At 33.1% G+C, this 14,901-nt stretch overlaps 1 protein-coding gene across 2 annotated transcripts; it reads right to left on the bottom strand.

The window, feature by feature from the left end:
• Positions 1-3,434: 3,434 nt before the first annotated feature.
• On the bottom strand, positions 3,435-13,565 carry LOC127727868 (D-threo-3-hydroxyaspartate dehydratase-like). 2 transcript variants are annotated; one of them, XM_052235012.1, is made up of 9 exons: positions 13,496-13,565; positions 11,619-11,816; positions 10,544-10,681; positions 9,873-10,015; positions 8,646-8,826; positions 8,158-8,279; positions 5,964-6,153; positions 5,119-5,227; positions 3,435-3,697 (listed from the first exon to the last, which is right to left on the bottom strand). In XM_052235012.1, exons 2-9 carry the CDS (start codon positions 11,807-11,809, stop codon positions 3,608-3,610), a joined length of 1,164 nt encoding a protein of 387 aa, XP_052090972.1. In that variant the 5' UTR covers positions 11,810-11,816; positions 13,496-13,565; the 3' UTR covers positions 3,435-3,607. The 2 variants fall into 2 exon arrangements, with proteins under 2 accessions (XP_052090972.1, XP_052090971.1); XM_052235011.1 differs by lacking the exon at positions 13,496-13,565 and adding an exon at positions 12,233-12,350.
• Positions 13,566-14,901: the final 1,336 nt, after the last annotated feature.

Below are 14,901 nucleotides of genomic sequence, written 5' to 3'. Positions count from 1 at the left end.
CAAAATTTTAGGAACTAGGGGCCAAAAAGGGGCAAAAAACAAGCATTTTTCTAGTTTCACAACAATAACTTGTGTGTAAGTGTATGAATCTTTCTGAAATTGTACTCCAAGGTTCCATATCACTAAGGGATAGCTGGGTTTGAGTTTGGGGGTAATTGCCTTAAACGTTTAGGAATTTGGGGCCAAAAAGGGGCCAAAAAACAAGCATTATTCTAGTTTCCAGACAATAACTTGTGTTCAAGTGTATGGATCTCTCTGAAATTGTACTGCAAGGTACCGTACCACAAAGGGAAGGCTGGGATTGAGTTTGGGGGTGATGAATCATAAGGGGTTCAAAAAATTGGGGGGGGGGGGGGTTATTTTTTCCTTTTTTTCTTTAAAATTTTCCATTTTATATTGGTTATTTCTGATTTATATATAAAAGCAAATAATAATGATATGGTTTGAATAGGTGAATTAAAATTTTTAAAGTTCTTGGACCACATTCATTCTGTGTCAGAAACCTGTGCTGTGTCAAATATTTAATCACAATCCAAATTCAGTGCTGTATCAAGGTTGAATGTTGTGTCCATACTTGCCCCAACTGTTCAGGGTTCGACCTCTGCGGTCGTATCAAGCTGCACCCAGCGGAGCATTTCATTAATTAACTGCCTATAGCGCCGTTGGTGCTTTGATTGTTACGATTTGCGGAAACATTCCACATCCTTTCCGAGTTGAATTTTCAATTTATTATCATTCCGTCGACAAAAAAAAAACAACAAAAAACATAATGTCTGAATATTCGTCCCAAGTACTTTATGTTTGCTAGATAAATAGAACTGGATTAGTATAGATTAAGTTCCTGGACTAGAAAGTTATAAATCTCAACAATATAATTGACAAAACAATTCGTCGTGACTTAGAAGAGGCAAGTACAAATGACTGAAATGTGATTTCCTGTACCTACAATGTATTTAACAGTAAATTTCTTGCTTTTGTTTTAATCGAAGAATGTGTATCATATAATAAAAGGTTTATAAACTGGCTGTTTCTGAATCGGCCCTTTATAGATTCATGATCATATGTATTGGCCCTCAACCCTTTGAGTCTTGGGGCCAATAAGCTAATATAACCTTGAATCTATAACGGGGTTAATACACAAACAGGCAGTATTGAAGTATTGAGAAATTTATAGGGAGCCTGAAGAGGTGTTGAAATATTCATGGCTTTTGGAAGGGGGTCTTGAATCAATTTTCTTTGAAGGTGTGGAACTTGAAAAAAAATAAGAAAATTCCAATTTTTCCTTACAGGCCAAGCCCCCCCCCCCCCCCCTCCCCAATGAAATAAAATGATCATTCACTTAGATCATAAGTATATTAATCAATATTTAGTAAACCCTGACCTTTTTTTCTCTCATGTGCAGTCTTCGCTTAACCACAGGCCCACCAGCCCAGGCTTGTAAAACTTCTGTCGGGCCTGTAAAAATCATCTCCACAGGCCAATAAAATCCAACTAAAATTTTGTTAAACTTCAGCTTCGGGTCCTTAGTTTCAAAAGTCTATTGTGAAGACTGCATGTGTCGAAAGTCGCAGAATGCAAGACAAAGGGATTACAATCCAACGGCAGCGACGGCATAAACTATTTGTATATAAAGCTTTATATTTCAGAAAGTAGAAGACCTGAATGCTTCATAACTTGTATGCAAATGCCATATATTCTTATATTAAATTACGAAGTTTCCTGTCTGTCATATACCTATTGCCATTTTCATGGTTAAGCAACTGCTTAGATATTTTTAGTCACCTATCGACGAAGTTCAGGTTTGCACTCCGTCCGTCTGTCTGTCTGTCTATCCTTCAGTCCGGCAAATCAGTTTTCCACACTTTTCCCTTCGTGATTGAAGACATTGATTTGATATTTGGTGTATCGTTTTATCATGACCAGTTACAGATCAAATTTTATTTTTGTTCTTGTCTGATGATTTTGTGCAGATATAAGTTCCTTGGATTTAGAAAATTCGGACAAGTAATCAGTTTTCCGCATTTTTTTTCAATTAAAATATTGATTTGGTATATGTATTTGGTATATAGTTTTACAACGGCAAGTTACAGATCGAGTTTGAATTTTGTTAACACCAGAACAAGTTATAGATCAAGTTAGTTGTTCTCAGATACTATAAGCAATAGGTCAACTATATTTGGTGTTTGGAATGACTGAAAGGTGTACAGGTTTGACTGACATTTCATCTGAACTTGACCTCATCTTCAAGGTCCATTTGTCAATGTTTAGTTTTTGTGGTTTGGTCTGTTTCTCAGATACTATAAGCAAAATATTAGCTGTATGTGGTGTATGAAATGAATGTAAGGTGTACATGTCTGTCTGACTGGTTTCATCTGACCTTGTTCTATTTTTTGGATTCATTGGACAATGTTTTAAGTTTTTCCTTTTTGGGCTCTATCTATGATACTATAAGTCATAGGTCCTCTATATTTGGTATATATCATGGAATGATTGTTAGGCAGACATATCTGTCTGGTATATTTTCATGGTTTTGTCCATTTATTAAATACTGTAAGCCATTGGTCAATTATATTCGTTGTAAGGAATGATTGTAAGGTGTACATAAAAATAAAAATGAGAATGGAAATGGGGAATGTGTCAAAGAGACAACAAACCGACCAAAGAGTCTGGTAAGGTTCATCAGACCTTGACCTCATTTCATGGTTCATTAATTTAGTCAATGTTCAACTTAACTAAACTTGCATTTTTCTTTCTCTAAATATAAATACCCCAAAAAATAGAAACAACGGTCGTCTTTTCCCTCAGAGCTCTCAAGCTCTTTTATTAGTGTTTGGTACAGGTTGGCTGTTACTGTGCAACACAGTTTAACACAGAACCCTACGGGAAAAAACAGAGAACTCTACTTGTCAGAAAACACTGCGAAACATTGCAAACATACTATTCACACTCATCCGTGTCCACACTTGTACAGATATGAATATATTATACTAGGATAAATATGACCAAGGACTGTTCAACTGTCATAAATAAGCATATTACTTTGATAAACGTCTAAAGCAATATTTTTACACATTACATATTTCGGAATGCATGATATGAGTTTCGGGAATAACCTTCATCGGGAACGCTCGAGAACCATAATACATGAAATATCCGATTACGTCAAAATCAAATGGCAAAAACATAACAATCAAAAACCATTTATGGCTAATATTGGTGATGTTTGATGCTACTTCATTATTTGAAAATTTACAACGTAATTCAAATAAACTAATTGCTCTATGCCAATGCAAATCACTTGCTAATTAACAATGGTACCTTCGGTTATACTTACCGGCATTATATAAAAACCAGTAGCGGTAGAGATCACATAGTATTTATTATTCTGTGTCTTGTTATTTTTGTGACCTAATACGAATATTTGAACATATATAATGATTAAACTTGATTTATTTGTTACTTTGCCATGGTCTTAGTTCGATAAGTTCTTTTTGAAATGGGTTTCTTATTTTTCCTCATACATGTATTTGCTAGAATTTAAGTACTTATTGAATAATGAACTGTATATGCAAAGTTTCTTGAATGGTAACGCCCAATTTCATCGAAGTCACCATCCTTTAGCTGGTGTCCACATGTCAGTAATCTTGTTCCCAGAATGCACATAGAAACCAGTGTGTTGACATGCTGTGGCACATGACTACAATATAATACACATAAAATAAAATATGCTGACGTGTGGGGCATGACTACAATAGAATGTACGTAAAATAAATTATGCTGACACGCATTGACACAGAATTACAACAAAATGTATATAAAATAAAGTATACTGCCATTCTGTGGCATATATGACGTCAACAAAATGTTCGTAAATAAAATATGCAGACATACTAATCACATGCTTTAAAAGGGGTTGTACATACAAAAAATTGTGACATCACCTAATACGACTCATCTTCGGATTTGGATTTGCACGAATAACACGACGGGTGCTACATGTGGAGCAAGAACTGCTTACCAATCCAGAGCACATGAATTCACCCCCGATTTTCGGGGGGTTCGTGTTGCTCAATCTTTACTTTTTCTATGCAATGTTTTTCATTGTTCCTTGTTTTTTCGTCCTTTTTCATTTTTTGTTCATGTACATGGTGTTGTCTGTTTTATTGGAATTATGATTCTTGATTGCCCCCTTGGTATCTTGTCTCTCTTTAACATATGACAGTTCTTTTTCCATGTCAGATTTTGTTTTTGTAACAACTAGAGCAGATATAGTTACACATCACAATTATCGAAAGACCATTTTATGAAATAGTAAAACATATTATTTGGTGATGAAGCATACAGAGCAGATAAATCTAAACCTTCAACTGACCATCAATGCAACATTTCTTATCAAAGATTAAAAAAAATACAATACTTTATAAATTTCATGCTTTCCTGGATTTAACTTTATCAGGAATGCTCAACGACGAATATTTGAAGCCAATGATGTTAAAAAACCGAAAATAGTTTAAGAGCTATCTGACTTAAATGGGGTTTTGTACACCCTAGAAACGGTTAATACCGCTTCTAACCAAAGCTTTGTCACATTTCCTTAACTTTGTTAGAGCACTAGTCAGTAGACCTAGAAGTAGAAAATTTAACGGACACAGATAAGAATCGAAATTTGTAAGGTTTCTTGTATAATTTGGGAAGCCATTGGATATTGCAATCTAATTGAAATATAGATTTCTGATTTCGTTATCCTCATATGAGGATAGATATATAATACGAGCACGCTAGTTGTAATAGATCTGAATTTTATTCAGATTGTGCATAGTTAGAATTTTGTGTTGTTCAGTGACAGCCTTTCTGTTCAGTGGTTGTTGAAACATGTTCATATGTTATTTTTTTCGGTAGATTTTTTAAGTATTTGTAAAAAACGCACTGTAATTTGTGATATGTGTTTTTGAATATTTTAGTAAAGTAGTCACGTCAAACAACGAAAACTTTGTTAGCTGCTATGTCAGCGGTTACAAACACAGATAGCTTTTCGAGAATACTCAATAACTGTTTTTGAGTATGTCGGTTATTCAGATTTGTGATTTAAGAGTCCATTATAACTATGTCGTAACTTACATGCCATGGAAAGATAAATAACTGTGATCCAATAGGATATTTATCATAATTCAGTTTATCGCCGGATTTTGTAGTTACTTTGCCAATTTCTTGGGAAAATCCAATTACTCTGAAATATTTTTAAAAATCTGTTTTTCAAGATTTGAGTTCTTAATGAATAAGTATAAAAGATTGAGAAGTCATTTTGAATTCTCTATACGACAGTTTAAATTCAGCTTAAACCATGGATTTACAACCATCATTGTAATGTATAATGTCGATAATTTCTATAGGACACAAAACCCTAGAATACAATGAAGAAGTAGAAAAGACTGAAGGATGCTATTTGATATGATACTTTTGGATTTTCGAATTCAAGGGACCAAACAAGTGACCTTTTCATAATTTCTATGTCTGCAGAATTTCAGTGGAGTAAAGAAATTAGCTTAAAGATTTTATTCGTGTTTTAAACTAAACATTGGGTTAAGCAAATACATAATGATCCCCACCAAAGATTACAAGACTCTAGTATTTCACAAGAACAGAAAAGTTGCAACAATTATCAATAGGTCATTAAAAGCAAAATAGAAAATGCCTTCAAAGACTTTTTAGGTCAATTCTTATACTTTTTGCGTTATAAATATAATCCCCACCTAGATACTACTCAATATTACAGTGCACCTGTAGTAACACAGATAACTACTCAAGATGACAGTGCACCTATAGTAACACAGACACTTACTCCATATGACAGTGCACCTGTAGTAAAACAGACAACTACTCAAGATGACAGTTCACCTGTAGTAACACAGACAACTACTCAATATGACAGTGCACCTGTAGTAACACACAGACAATGTACTTACTTTAAATCAGGATGGTCCAGAAAAGTCGAAAATTCATCTGGATGTTCCGCCATTCCGTCATAACTAAGAGCCAAGAATCCACAATCTATCAAGAAGACATTATGGCTTGGTTTATGTCCAATAATTCGTGTGGTCAAACGACAAGCTATCTCATCTCTGCTACAACTACCAATGGTGGCTTGTTGCATATCTAAAACAATTAATTTATGAATAACATGTTCGCAAAGATTTCCTTATATGTACACCAGTCATACTGTAAGTTTGGGTACATGTACGCCAGTCACACTGTTAGTTTGGGTATATGTACGCCAGTAACACTGTTAGTTTGGGTATATGTACGCCAGTCACACTGTTAGTTTGGGTATATGTACGCTAGTTTGAGTACATGTACGCCAGTCACACTGTTAGTTTGGGTATATGTACGCCAGTCACACTGTTAGTTTGGGTATATGTACGCCAGCCACACTGTTATTTGGGTATATGTACGCCAGCCACACTGTCATTTTGGGTATATGTACGCCAGTCACACTGTTAGCGTGGGTATATGTACACCAGTCACACTGTTAGTTTGGGTATATGTACGTCAGTCACAGTGTCATTTTGGGTATATGTACGCCAGTCACACTGTTAGTTTGGGTATATGTACGCCAGTCACACTGTTAGTTTGGGTATATGTACGCCAGTCACACTGTTAGTTTTTGGGTATATGTACGCCGATCACACTGTTAGTTTGGGTATATGTACGCCAGTCACACTGTTAGTTTGGGTATATGTACGTCAGTCACACTGTTAGTTTGGGTATATGTACACCAGTCATACTGTAAGTTTGGGTATATGTACGCCAGTCAGTCACACTGTTAGTTTGGGTATATGTACACCAGTCACACTGTTAGTTTGGGTATATGTACGCCAGTCACACTGTTAGTCTGGTTATATGTACGTCAGCCACACTGTTAGTTTGGGTATATGTACGCCAGCCACACTGTCATTTTGCCAGTCACACTGTTAGTTTGGGTATATGTACGCCAGTCACACTGTTAGTTTGGGTATATGTACGCCAGCCAAACTGTCATTTTGGGTATATGTACGCCAGTCACACTGTTAGTTTGGGTATATGTACACCAGCCACATTGTCATTTTGGGTATATGTACGCCAGTCACACTGTTAGTTTGGTATATGTACGCCAGTCACACTGTTAGTTTGAGTATATGTACGCCAGTCTCACTGTGAGTTTGAGTATATGTACGCCAGTCACACTGTGAGTTTGACATAAGATAAAGGATATAAATCATAAATAAATTAACGTAAACGAAGAATAAAACAAACCAAACTTATTTAGGGGCCAGCCGAGGACCACCCCCGGGTGCGGCATTTTCTAGCTGCGTTGAAGACCCATTGGTGGACTTCGGCTGTTATCTGCTCTTTGGCCGGGATTTTGTCTCTATGACATATTCCCCATTTCCATTCTCAATTTTATTTTGGACTTCTGTTCTAATGAATAGAGTGATTAACAACAGCAATTGACAATGGCAAACATATGTTCTGACTGTAACTTTAGTTAACTAAGAATTGAATGCTTCTTTTTGTAATTTTATTGGGAAATGTAAATGCGTTGACTGCAGCATATTTCGTATGTAGCGCTTCCGCGCTTCATAAGAGAAATATTTGCACGTTGAATGCTTTTACAGACCTATATAAAACAAAGAACATTCAATTCTGATAACTACATTTTTATGGTTTACAACCATGAAATGACGAGATAAATTAAGCCTTTTGACAGTTTTTTATATTCATTAATTTAACGTCGTCACGGAGAGCACGTGAAGTCATATGGATTGCATTTTATACGGAAATAAAACATAATTTTAGGATGCCTGACCAATAAAAATTATTGAATCCCTGATGTCTTCTATTATATGTAATAATATAACAATAACATGAATATAGCAAATATAAATGAATGCTAAACGATCTTTTAGCAAATGTCTTTAGCAGCTCTTTGAATATATTGAAACTTTTATATTGGGTGATAATACTGGTTAACAATGCTTGCTAATTTATCTTTTAATAAAGTTTGTGGTTGTTGCTATAAAATAGGTATATGTGGCTATATGTTCACTGAAAAAAGGGAATTAATAAAAACAAAACTAAAACATAAAAAAAAAACATTAAATATTTAAAACTAAAACGAACCATAGAATATATAATTTCCCGGATGGAATTCAGTCAGAACATTCATACTTTCATGTGGACGTGAACAACTTGGTGTATTACCAATGGCTAATGTTCGGCAGTCTATATTGTTGTCAGTAAACCTACAACCATTACAAAATTGTAAAAGCAAATAATTACAAGTGCAAATTATTACAAACATCGTCATGTTGTAAGCATTTTATCCCTTGACATCATTGATGTGAACCCAGGAGATGAACAAATTATTACAAACATCGTCATGTTGTAAGCATTCTATCCCTTGCCATCATTGATGTAAACCCAGGAGATGAACAAATTATTATGTAAATGAAAAGAATAATAAAGTTCACATATTAAAGGGAAACTATTTGAACATTTCACATACATAACCTTTATCCGACCATTTGTTGTTACTAAATGCGTTGATAGTATACATCACATCGTCTTATTTTAATGGGGAAAAAAGATGACGAATTTTAATATTATACCTTTTATGCAGAGTTTGCAGTAGATCAGTTCCTTCTTTATTTGCGTTTTCGATTCCCCTCGTGCCTTTTGCTTCATACGTTCTACCATTGAACAAATACAATCCTTGGAAGTCTATATAAGGAGATTCGGAAGCTTCTTTGGCAAGTTTAATAACGTCATCACTTTCCCATGGTACACCACCTAACAAAATAAGAATAAATCATTAAAAAAAAATCAATTTAGCACTTTTATAAAAGTTGTGAATGTAGTATCTTTTATGATATTTTATTTTAACAGAAACAACAAAATATCTTCTATCATTAAAAGGACAACAACCATAAAAGACAAGAAGCACCGACAATTTTCGTGAGTTGGGTAAGGTACAGATAAGTGTTCACACTAGTTTTTTGAATACTCAATCCTTGGCGTATTTTTAATAAAGTTTTGATGCTAAAAGGAATTGGAACTACCACAACAGATATATGGTCACCCAAATTTTACGAAAAACTATTTTCATTTTTTTTTAAATCTGGAGTGTGAAATACTCTATGGATGTGTTACGATCCTTTAACTACCATTTTTTTTTAATATATAAGAAATAAAAATTTCCCCTTTTTTTTCTCTTTGTTTTTTAGTTAAGTTAGAAGGGATTCTAAAAATTAAAAACTTTAGGATCGTTTCATACGAAAATGTGGTTTATATCGTGCTTTAAAAGCAGTTTGGGTCAATTTTTTTTAAGCAAAATTTTGTGCAAAATTGTATGATTGTGTGTGGATTATACACGGAAAGAGCGATTTTGTGTGACATAAAGAAAGAATTTAAAATAAAAACTTCAAAAGATGTACTTTCCGAAAATGAAAAAATTGATAAAATTTTGTTTCAACATACTCGTTTTCCTGTTACATAACATAAAATGTAAATTTGATGTTCATTCCTCTAAAAGAAATGAACTATCTGAGTTATGTACCCTGTAACAAAAGTTTAAATTCTCAATCAATGAAAACATTTTCTTTGTTTTTGTCAAAAAGGAAGTTATCATAAGATAAGATTGTAAGAATTTCTTCATTTGAATGAGAAGTCGCACAAATAACCTTCATTTCGTTAAAAATATGTACACCGATGATTTGAAGCTATTTGCAATCGAAAGTTAATTTAGACCACATCTACCTTAACTTTGAGTTTTCGGACTTTTCTGTTTCGAATTGTACTGGGTTTTTTTTTAATGATTATAGTAAATAAAGACGTACTTCTTCCACTGCCGTCGTCGATCTCGAGATATATAGACCATTTCTTGCCGTTCTTTAACGGACAACTCAACAAAGCTATCAATCCATGGGAACTTTCTATCATCACATGGAAAGCTTTTAATCTGTAAGCTAAACTTTTGCACCTGAAAAGATGTATCATAACTTAATAACGTCATATAAAATATTTGAAGGAATATAATATCAATAATCTTAATTTCTTTTCATGATGAATTTGAAAAAATAATATTTAAATGATACTTGTGTAAATTAGAGATACTTATGTAAATTAGAGATACTTATGTAAATTAGACATACTTATGTAAATTAGAGATACTTGTTGTAAATTAGAGATACTTATGTAAATTAGACACTTATGTAAATTAGAGATACTTATGTAAATTAGAGATACTTATGTAAATTAGAGATACTTATGTAATGCTTCAGTACAAACAGAAAAACAAACATAAGAAGCATTTTTAATAAAAATTTAGAAATGAGGAAAAGATAAACATTTTACAAATAATTCATCTACCACAGAATTCTGAAAAAAAAATGCAAAGTCAAAAATGCTTTTATCACTAGATGTTCTTTTTGATTTTATGGTTTATGTTATCTCATTTGTGTATATCCTACATTTCTTTCCTTTAATGCATGCTGATACTATAACAAACCTTTCAATTCGTGCAGCTATCAGTGGATGAGCATATAGAATATCATCAAACCCATTTCTTGCATAAAATTCAGCTTCTTCTAAAGTTGACACTTCTATCGTTCTATTTGTTCCGTTGGTCATTAAGGTACCGAGCTCTCTGTAACAAAGCATGGTTTATTCAATGTTAAGAAGGGAATTTGTATGTAATTCCTTTTTGGTCATAACTATATATCAGTACATTGTAAATATTGTTACCATCTTTGAATTTTGGACATTTTTTTAATCCAACTATGACTGTTTGAATTTGGAAAAAAAATCACTGATCTAACAAACTAAAGGAGGAGGTACTTTTTTCTAAAAAATAGAATAAATTTCAGGAACACTTTGGATAAATAAAATGGAACGTAAGGATTATCCAAATGGTTTATTGAGACCAAATAGATGAACACAAGATACATTTACTGCATGTGAATATCAGTTTGGTGGCAGTTGTGCTCTATATTATTTCATTTCATTTGATGGCAGTTCAACTCATGAAAAGGAAAAGTTTAACCAATTCGAAAGGATTGATGGCTATTACTATTTTGCAAATTTAGGAACAATTATTTTTTTGTTTTAAACAACGAGCAGAGCTCTTGGGAATATAGTGGTGTGTAGGATTGATACGGTTGTGATATTGAAAAATCATCATAATATTCTCTACTAATAAAAAGCTGCACAAAGTAGTGATACAGGCAGAGGGAAGATCGATAATCTAAATTAGTATGCTGCATTCAAATAATTATATAGTTTCTTTGTTAAAGTTTTTGACCCAACTTGTAGCAAAACAATTTTGTCATTTACAATAGTATTTTGGACAAGCAATGGAAGACAAAATTCAAACATAAAATTACTGGTATCTCATAAACAAATGTCTTCTGAACATCTGAAGGATGTTACTTGATAGCAAAAAATATAAATTTTGTGGTTTTTTTCAAATTTCGTACCTTTTTTGTCCTTATAAAATTTAAAAAAGAAGATAATTGATCTTTTAATTTACAAATGTGGAAAGAAGATAATTTGTATATGTTGCTACGCCAGTTTATGATACAAACACAGTTTTATGCGTCTTCATGTGTGGCCGTAACTGAACTCCAAGTCTCTCACAAGTATCTATCATCTTCTGAGCATTCTTCTTAACTTTGTCAAAGTCTACTAAGAAACTTGGTGTCGGAACATCGGAAATTGTCGCTGGCATTTTCTTGCGCTCCAATATTTCTAAAGGAGAAGGTAAGTAAACAGCCATTTTTACCCTGCAATTGCAAATTATGTTAGATCTGATTATTTTGAAAAAATGAACCACTTGCATTAATCTGGAAACACGAGTGCAGAAAAGTAACTTGTTGTGGCACTATAACGTCATAAACGTGTCAAAACTTACATATTTAAGAATTCAATGCTTCTTTTTGTAATTTGGTTGTGCACCGGTGCAGTCAAATATTTAGTTTGTATTCCCATACATTGTTGTGACGTTGTCATGGGAAGCACGTGGTGTCCTGAATTTTACATTTTATTGGGAAATAGGGTCTACTGTTGGAATTCCTCGCGATTATTGCCAGCCAATAAAAAGAAGGTATTCTTGAGAAACATATATGTATTGTAATTATTTTACCTTAAATGACAATTTCACAAGTTTTTGGTTATAAATATACGTGAGGAAGAGGTTTACCCAAAAAGATATCTTGCACACATAAACATCTTTGTAGGAGGACGTTTTCTGAAGGAATCATCATTTTCAGGTTTTGTCAGTTTGGCTTATTTTTTTGCGGGGCTTATGCAAAAAAAAATATTTTCCCTTTGATAACTTTATTCCCTGCATCAAAACCAATTTTTTAGCCCAACCTTTCTATACAAAGCACGTGCAAAGCAAATACACATGCAGAGAGGTAACCAAAAGGACAAAATGGGAATAAATGTTTTACAGTTATTACATAATACATTTCAGTTAAACCGGGAGATTATATAAGACACTTGCTTTGACATCTGTCGATTGTTAAGGACTGTATGTTTACATCTAACATGTCTTTTGATTATTTTTCGCTTGGGTTGTTGTCTAAGTGACGTATACCCTACACCCTTCTTTTGTTTATTTAAATCATGTTACAGCTCAAAGCAAGGTGTGAGCTTTAAGATCGTCACTTTTGTTGCCGAGACGCTCGAGACCAAAAGTGTTATTGACAAAAACAGTATGTAATCAGAAAACAGATCGTTTGAAGTTTCATATACAGACATCACACGTCTGTTCTTAATCATTATAACGTTTCTTCTGAAGTTTTGATCTGAACATTAATAAGACTAAGCAGGAGATGGATTAATATAAAAATACATGTTAACACATTAATAAAAACTTTTCTGTATTCAACACAATATCAGTAAGATTACTGTCATTTACACAACGTCGATTTAACAATTAATTTACATGTATGCATACATATATATTGGCTTACCTGTCATTAAAGGTATTATTTATCATTGTGAGATTTACAACGACACAGCTGGTATAGAAGTATGAGTTCACATAATTATGTATTTAAGATAAATGAATTAACTTATTTAACTGTTGCAAATTAATAATTGTCAAATCATGAAGAATGTTTATTTTTCTATTTCTTTGGGTTTTTTTGTTTGTTTTGTTTGAATGAATGAATGAATGAATGAATGAATGAAAAACTGAATGAAATTTTCAAGTTAGTTGTAAAATGCAAACGTTTACAGTCAAGATCGCATAAATTCAAATACTTTATTCAAATCTGACACGATCATTCACACTTTCATACCAACCGTTCTCCCTCCGCTCACTCTGATTATGTTAATTAGATACAGTACAGTAGAATATACATAAGAGTCATCCTATAAATATATACGCATAAAGCATGTTAGAATACCATCAAACAAAAACAAACACAGAAACAACCATAAGAAATATACGTACCAAAAATGTATTTATATACCTACACAATGAATACTCAACAATCTATTTTCAACACACACATATGTATATGTACTGGCAAGTTACCCCAAGTTATGTCGAGGACCATACAACTATTAGCGTAAATAATATGAAGATCATAAATATTATTTGACCGTTGTAAATTGAATAAGATTTATCTATAAGTAGAGTATTATGACATAATATTTGATTGGTCATTTAGACAACATACCTGTCTGTGTTGTAGTTTATAAAGAAACACAGGTCAGAGAAAAGTGATAAGAAAATATCAAGTAAACACAGTATATCTAAACAGAATTCAGGTTCATCATAACAAAAGGACAACAATGGCTACTCGGAGTATAGACTAACCTGTCCAGTTGGAAAAGTTTTAAGGTCTGACATCCACTAGATATATAAAAGTTAAATGCATTTTGTGTTTCAGAAAGATAACATCTTTTTTGGATTTTGATGGGCATTTTTGTTCGTTCCTTCAGTTGGTGTAAAAATAAACAAACACCTGAATTACATTTAATACAGTCCACACACTTACACCCGTTAAATCACCTATTGGTGTGTAGATATCTTTTGTCCAAGTCAATCAAGGACTATCAATACAATACAATGCAATTGTTACCTGAGAGGAAGCATCTGAAAGATTTAACCCAACTTAGTTTAACACCTTCTGCAGGAACAGAAAAAAAAAGCCCATCAAAATCCAAACGAGATTTTATCTTTCTGAAACACAAAATGCATTTAACTTTATATATCTAGTGGATGCCAGGCCTGAAAACTTTTCCAACTGGACAGGTTAGTCTGTACTCAGAGTAGTGTTTAAGGTATAAACACAGCCATTTTTGTCCATTTGTTAAGGTTCATCAATCTTTGGCTAATATGGCCGTATTTACACTGCACATTTTACTGTGAGTAAAGACAAACCTGTGCACCTGGAAAATTTTTAAGGCATGGCAGGAACTAGAATTTTTAAATTTTAAATGCACTTTATGTTTCAGAAAGTTATAAACTTTTCTGGATTTTGAGGTTTCTTTTTTTTTCGTTCCCACAGAAGGTGCCAAAATAAACTAAGTTTGGAAAAATGTTTGAGATGTTCCCCTATGTAAATAATTGTAGTGAGTTGTATTGATTAACTGGACAATAGTTGGGCAATAGATATCTGCACAACAATAGGTGATTTAAACTGTGGAAATGAGTGGAACATATCAAATTTAATGAAACTCGGGTGTTTGTTTATTTTATTACATTCTGCAGGCTAAAAAAAAAAGGAATCTCAAATTCCTGGTAAGTGTTTAATTTTCTGAAACATAAAGTGCATTCAAATTTTATTTACCTAGTTCCTGTCATGCCTTAAAACTTTCTTAGGTGCACAGGTTTGTCTGTATTCAGAGTAA

This window comes from Mytilus californianus, unplaced genomic scaffold, assembly GCF_021869535.1.
Source record: "Mytilus californianus isolate M0D057914Y unplaced genomic scaffold, xbMytCali1.0.p SCAF_2, whole genome shotgun sequence".
NCBI lineage: Eukaryota > Metazoa > Mollusca > Bivalvia > Mytilida > Mytilidae > Mytilus > Mytilus californianus.
This window is presented reverse-complemented; position numbering and strand designations above follow the sequence as displayed.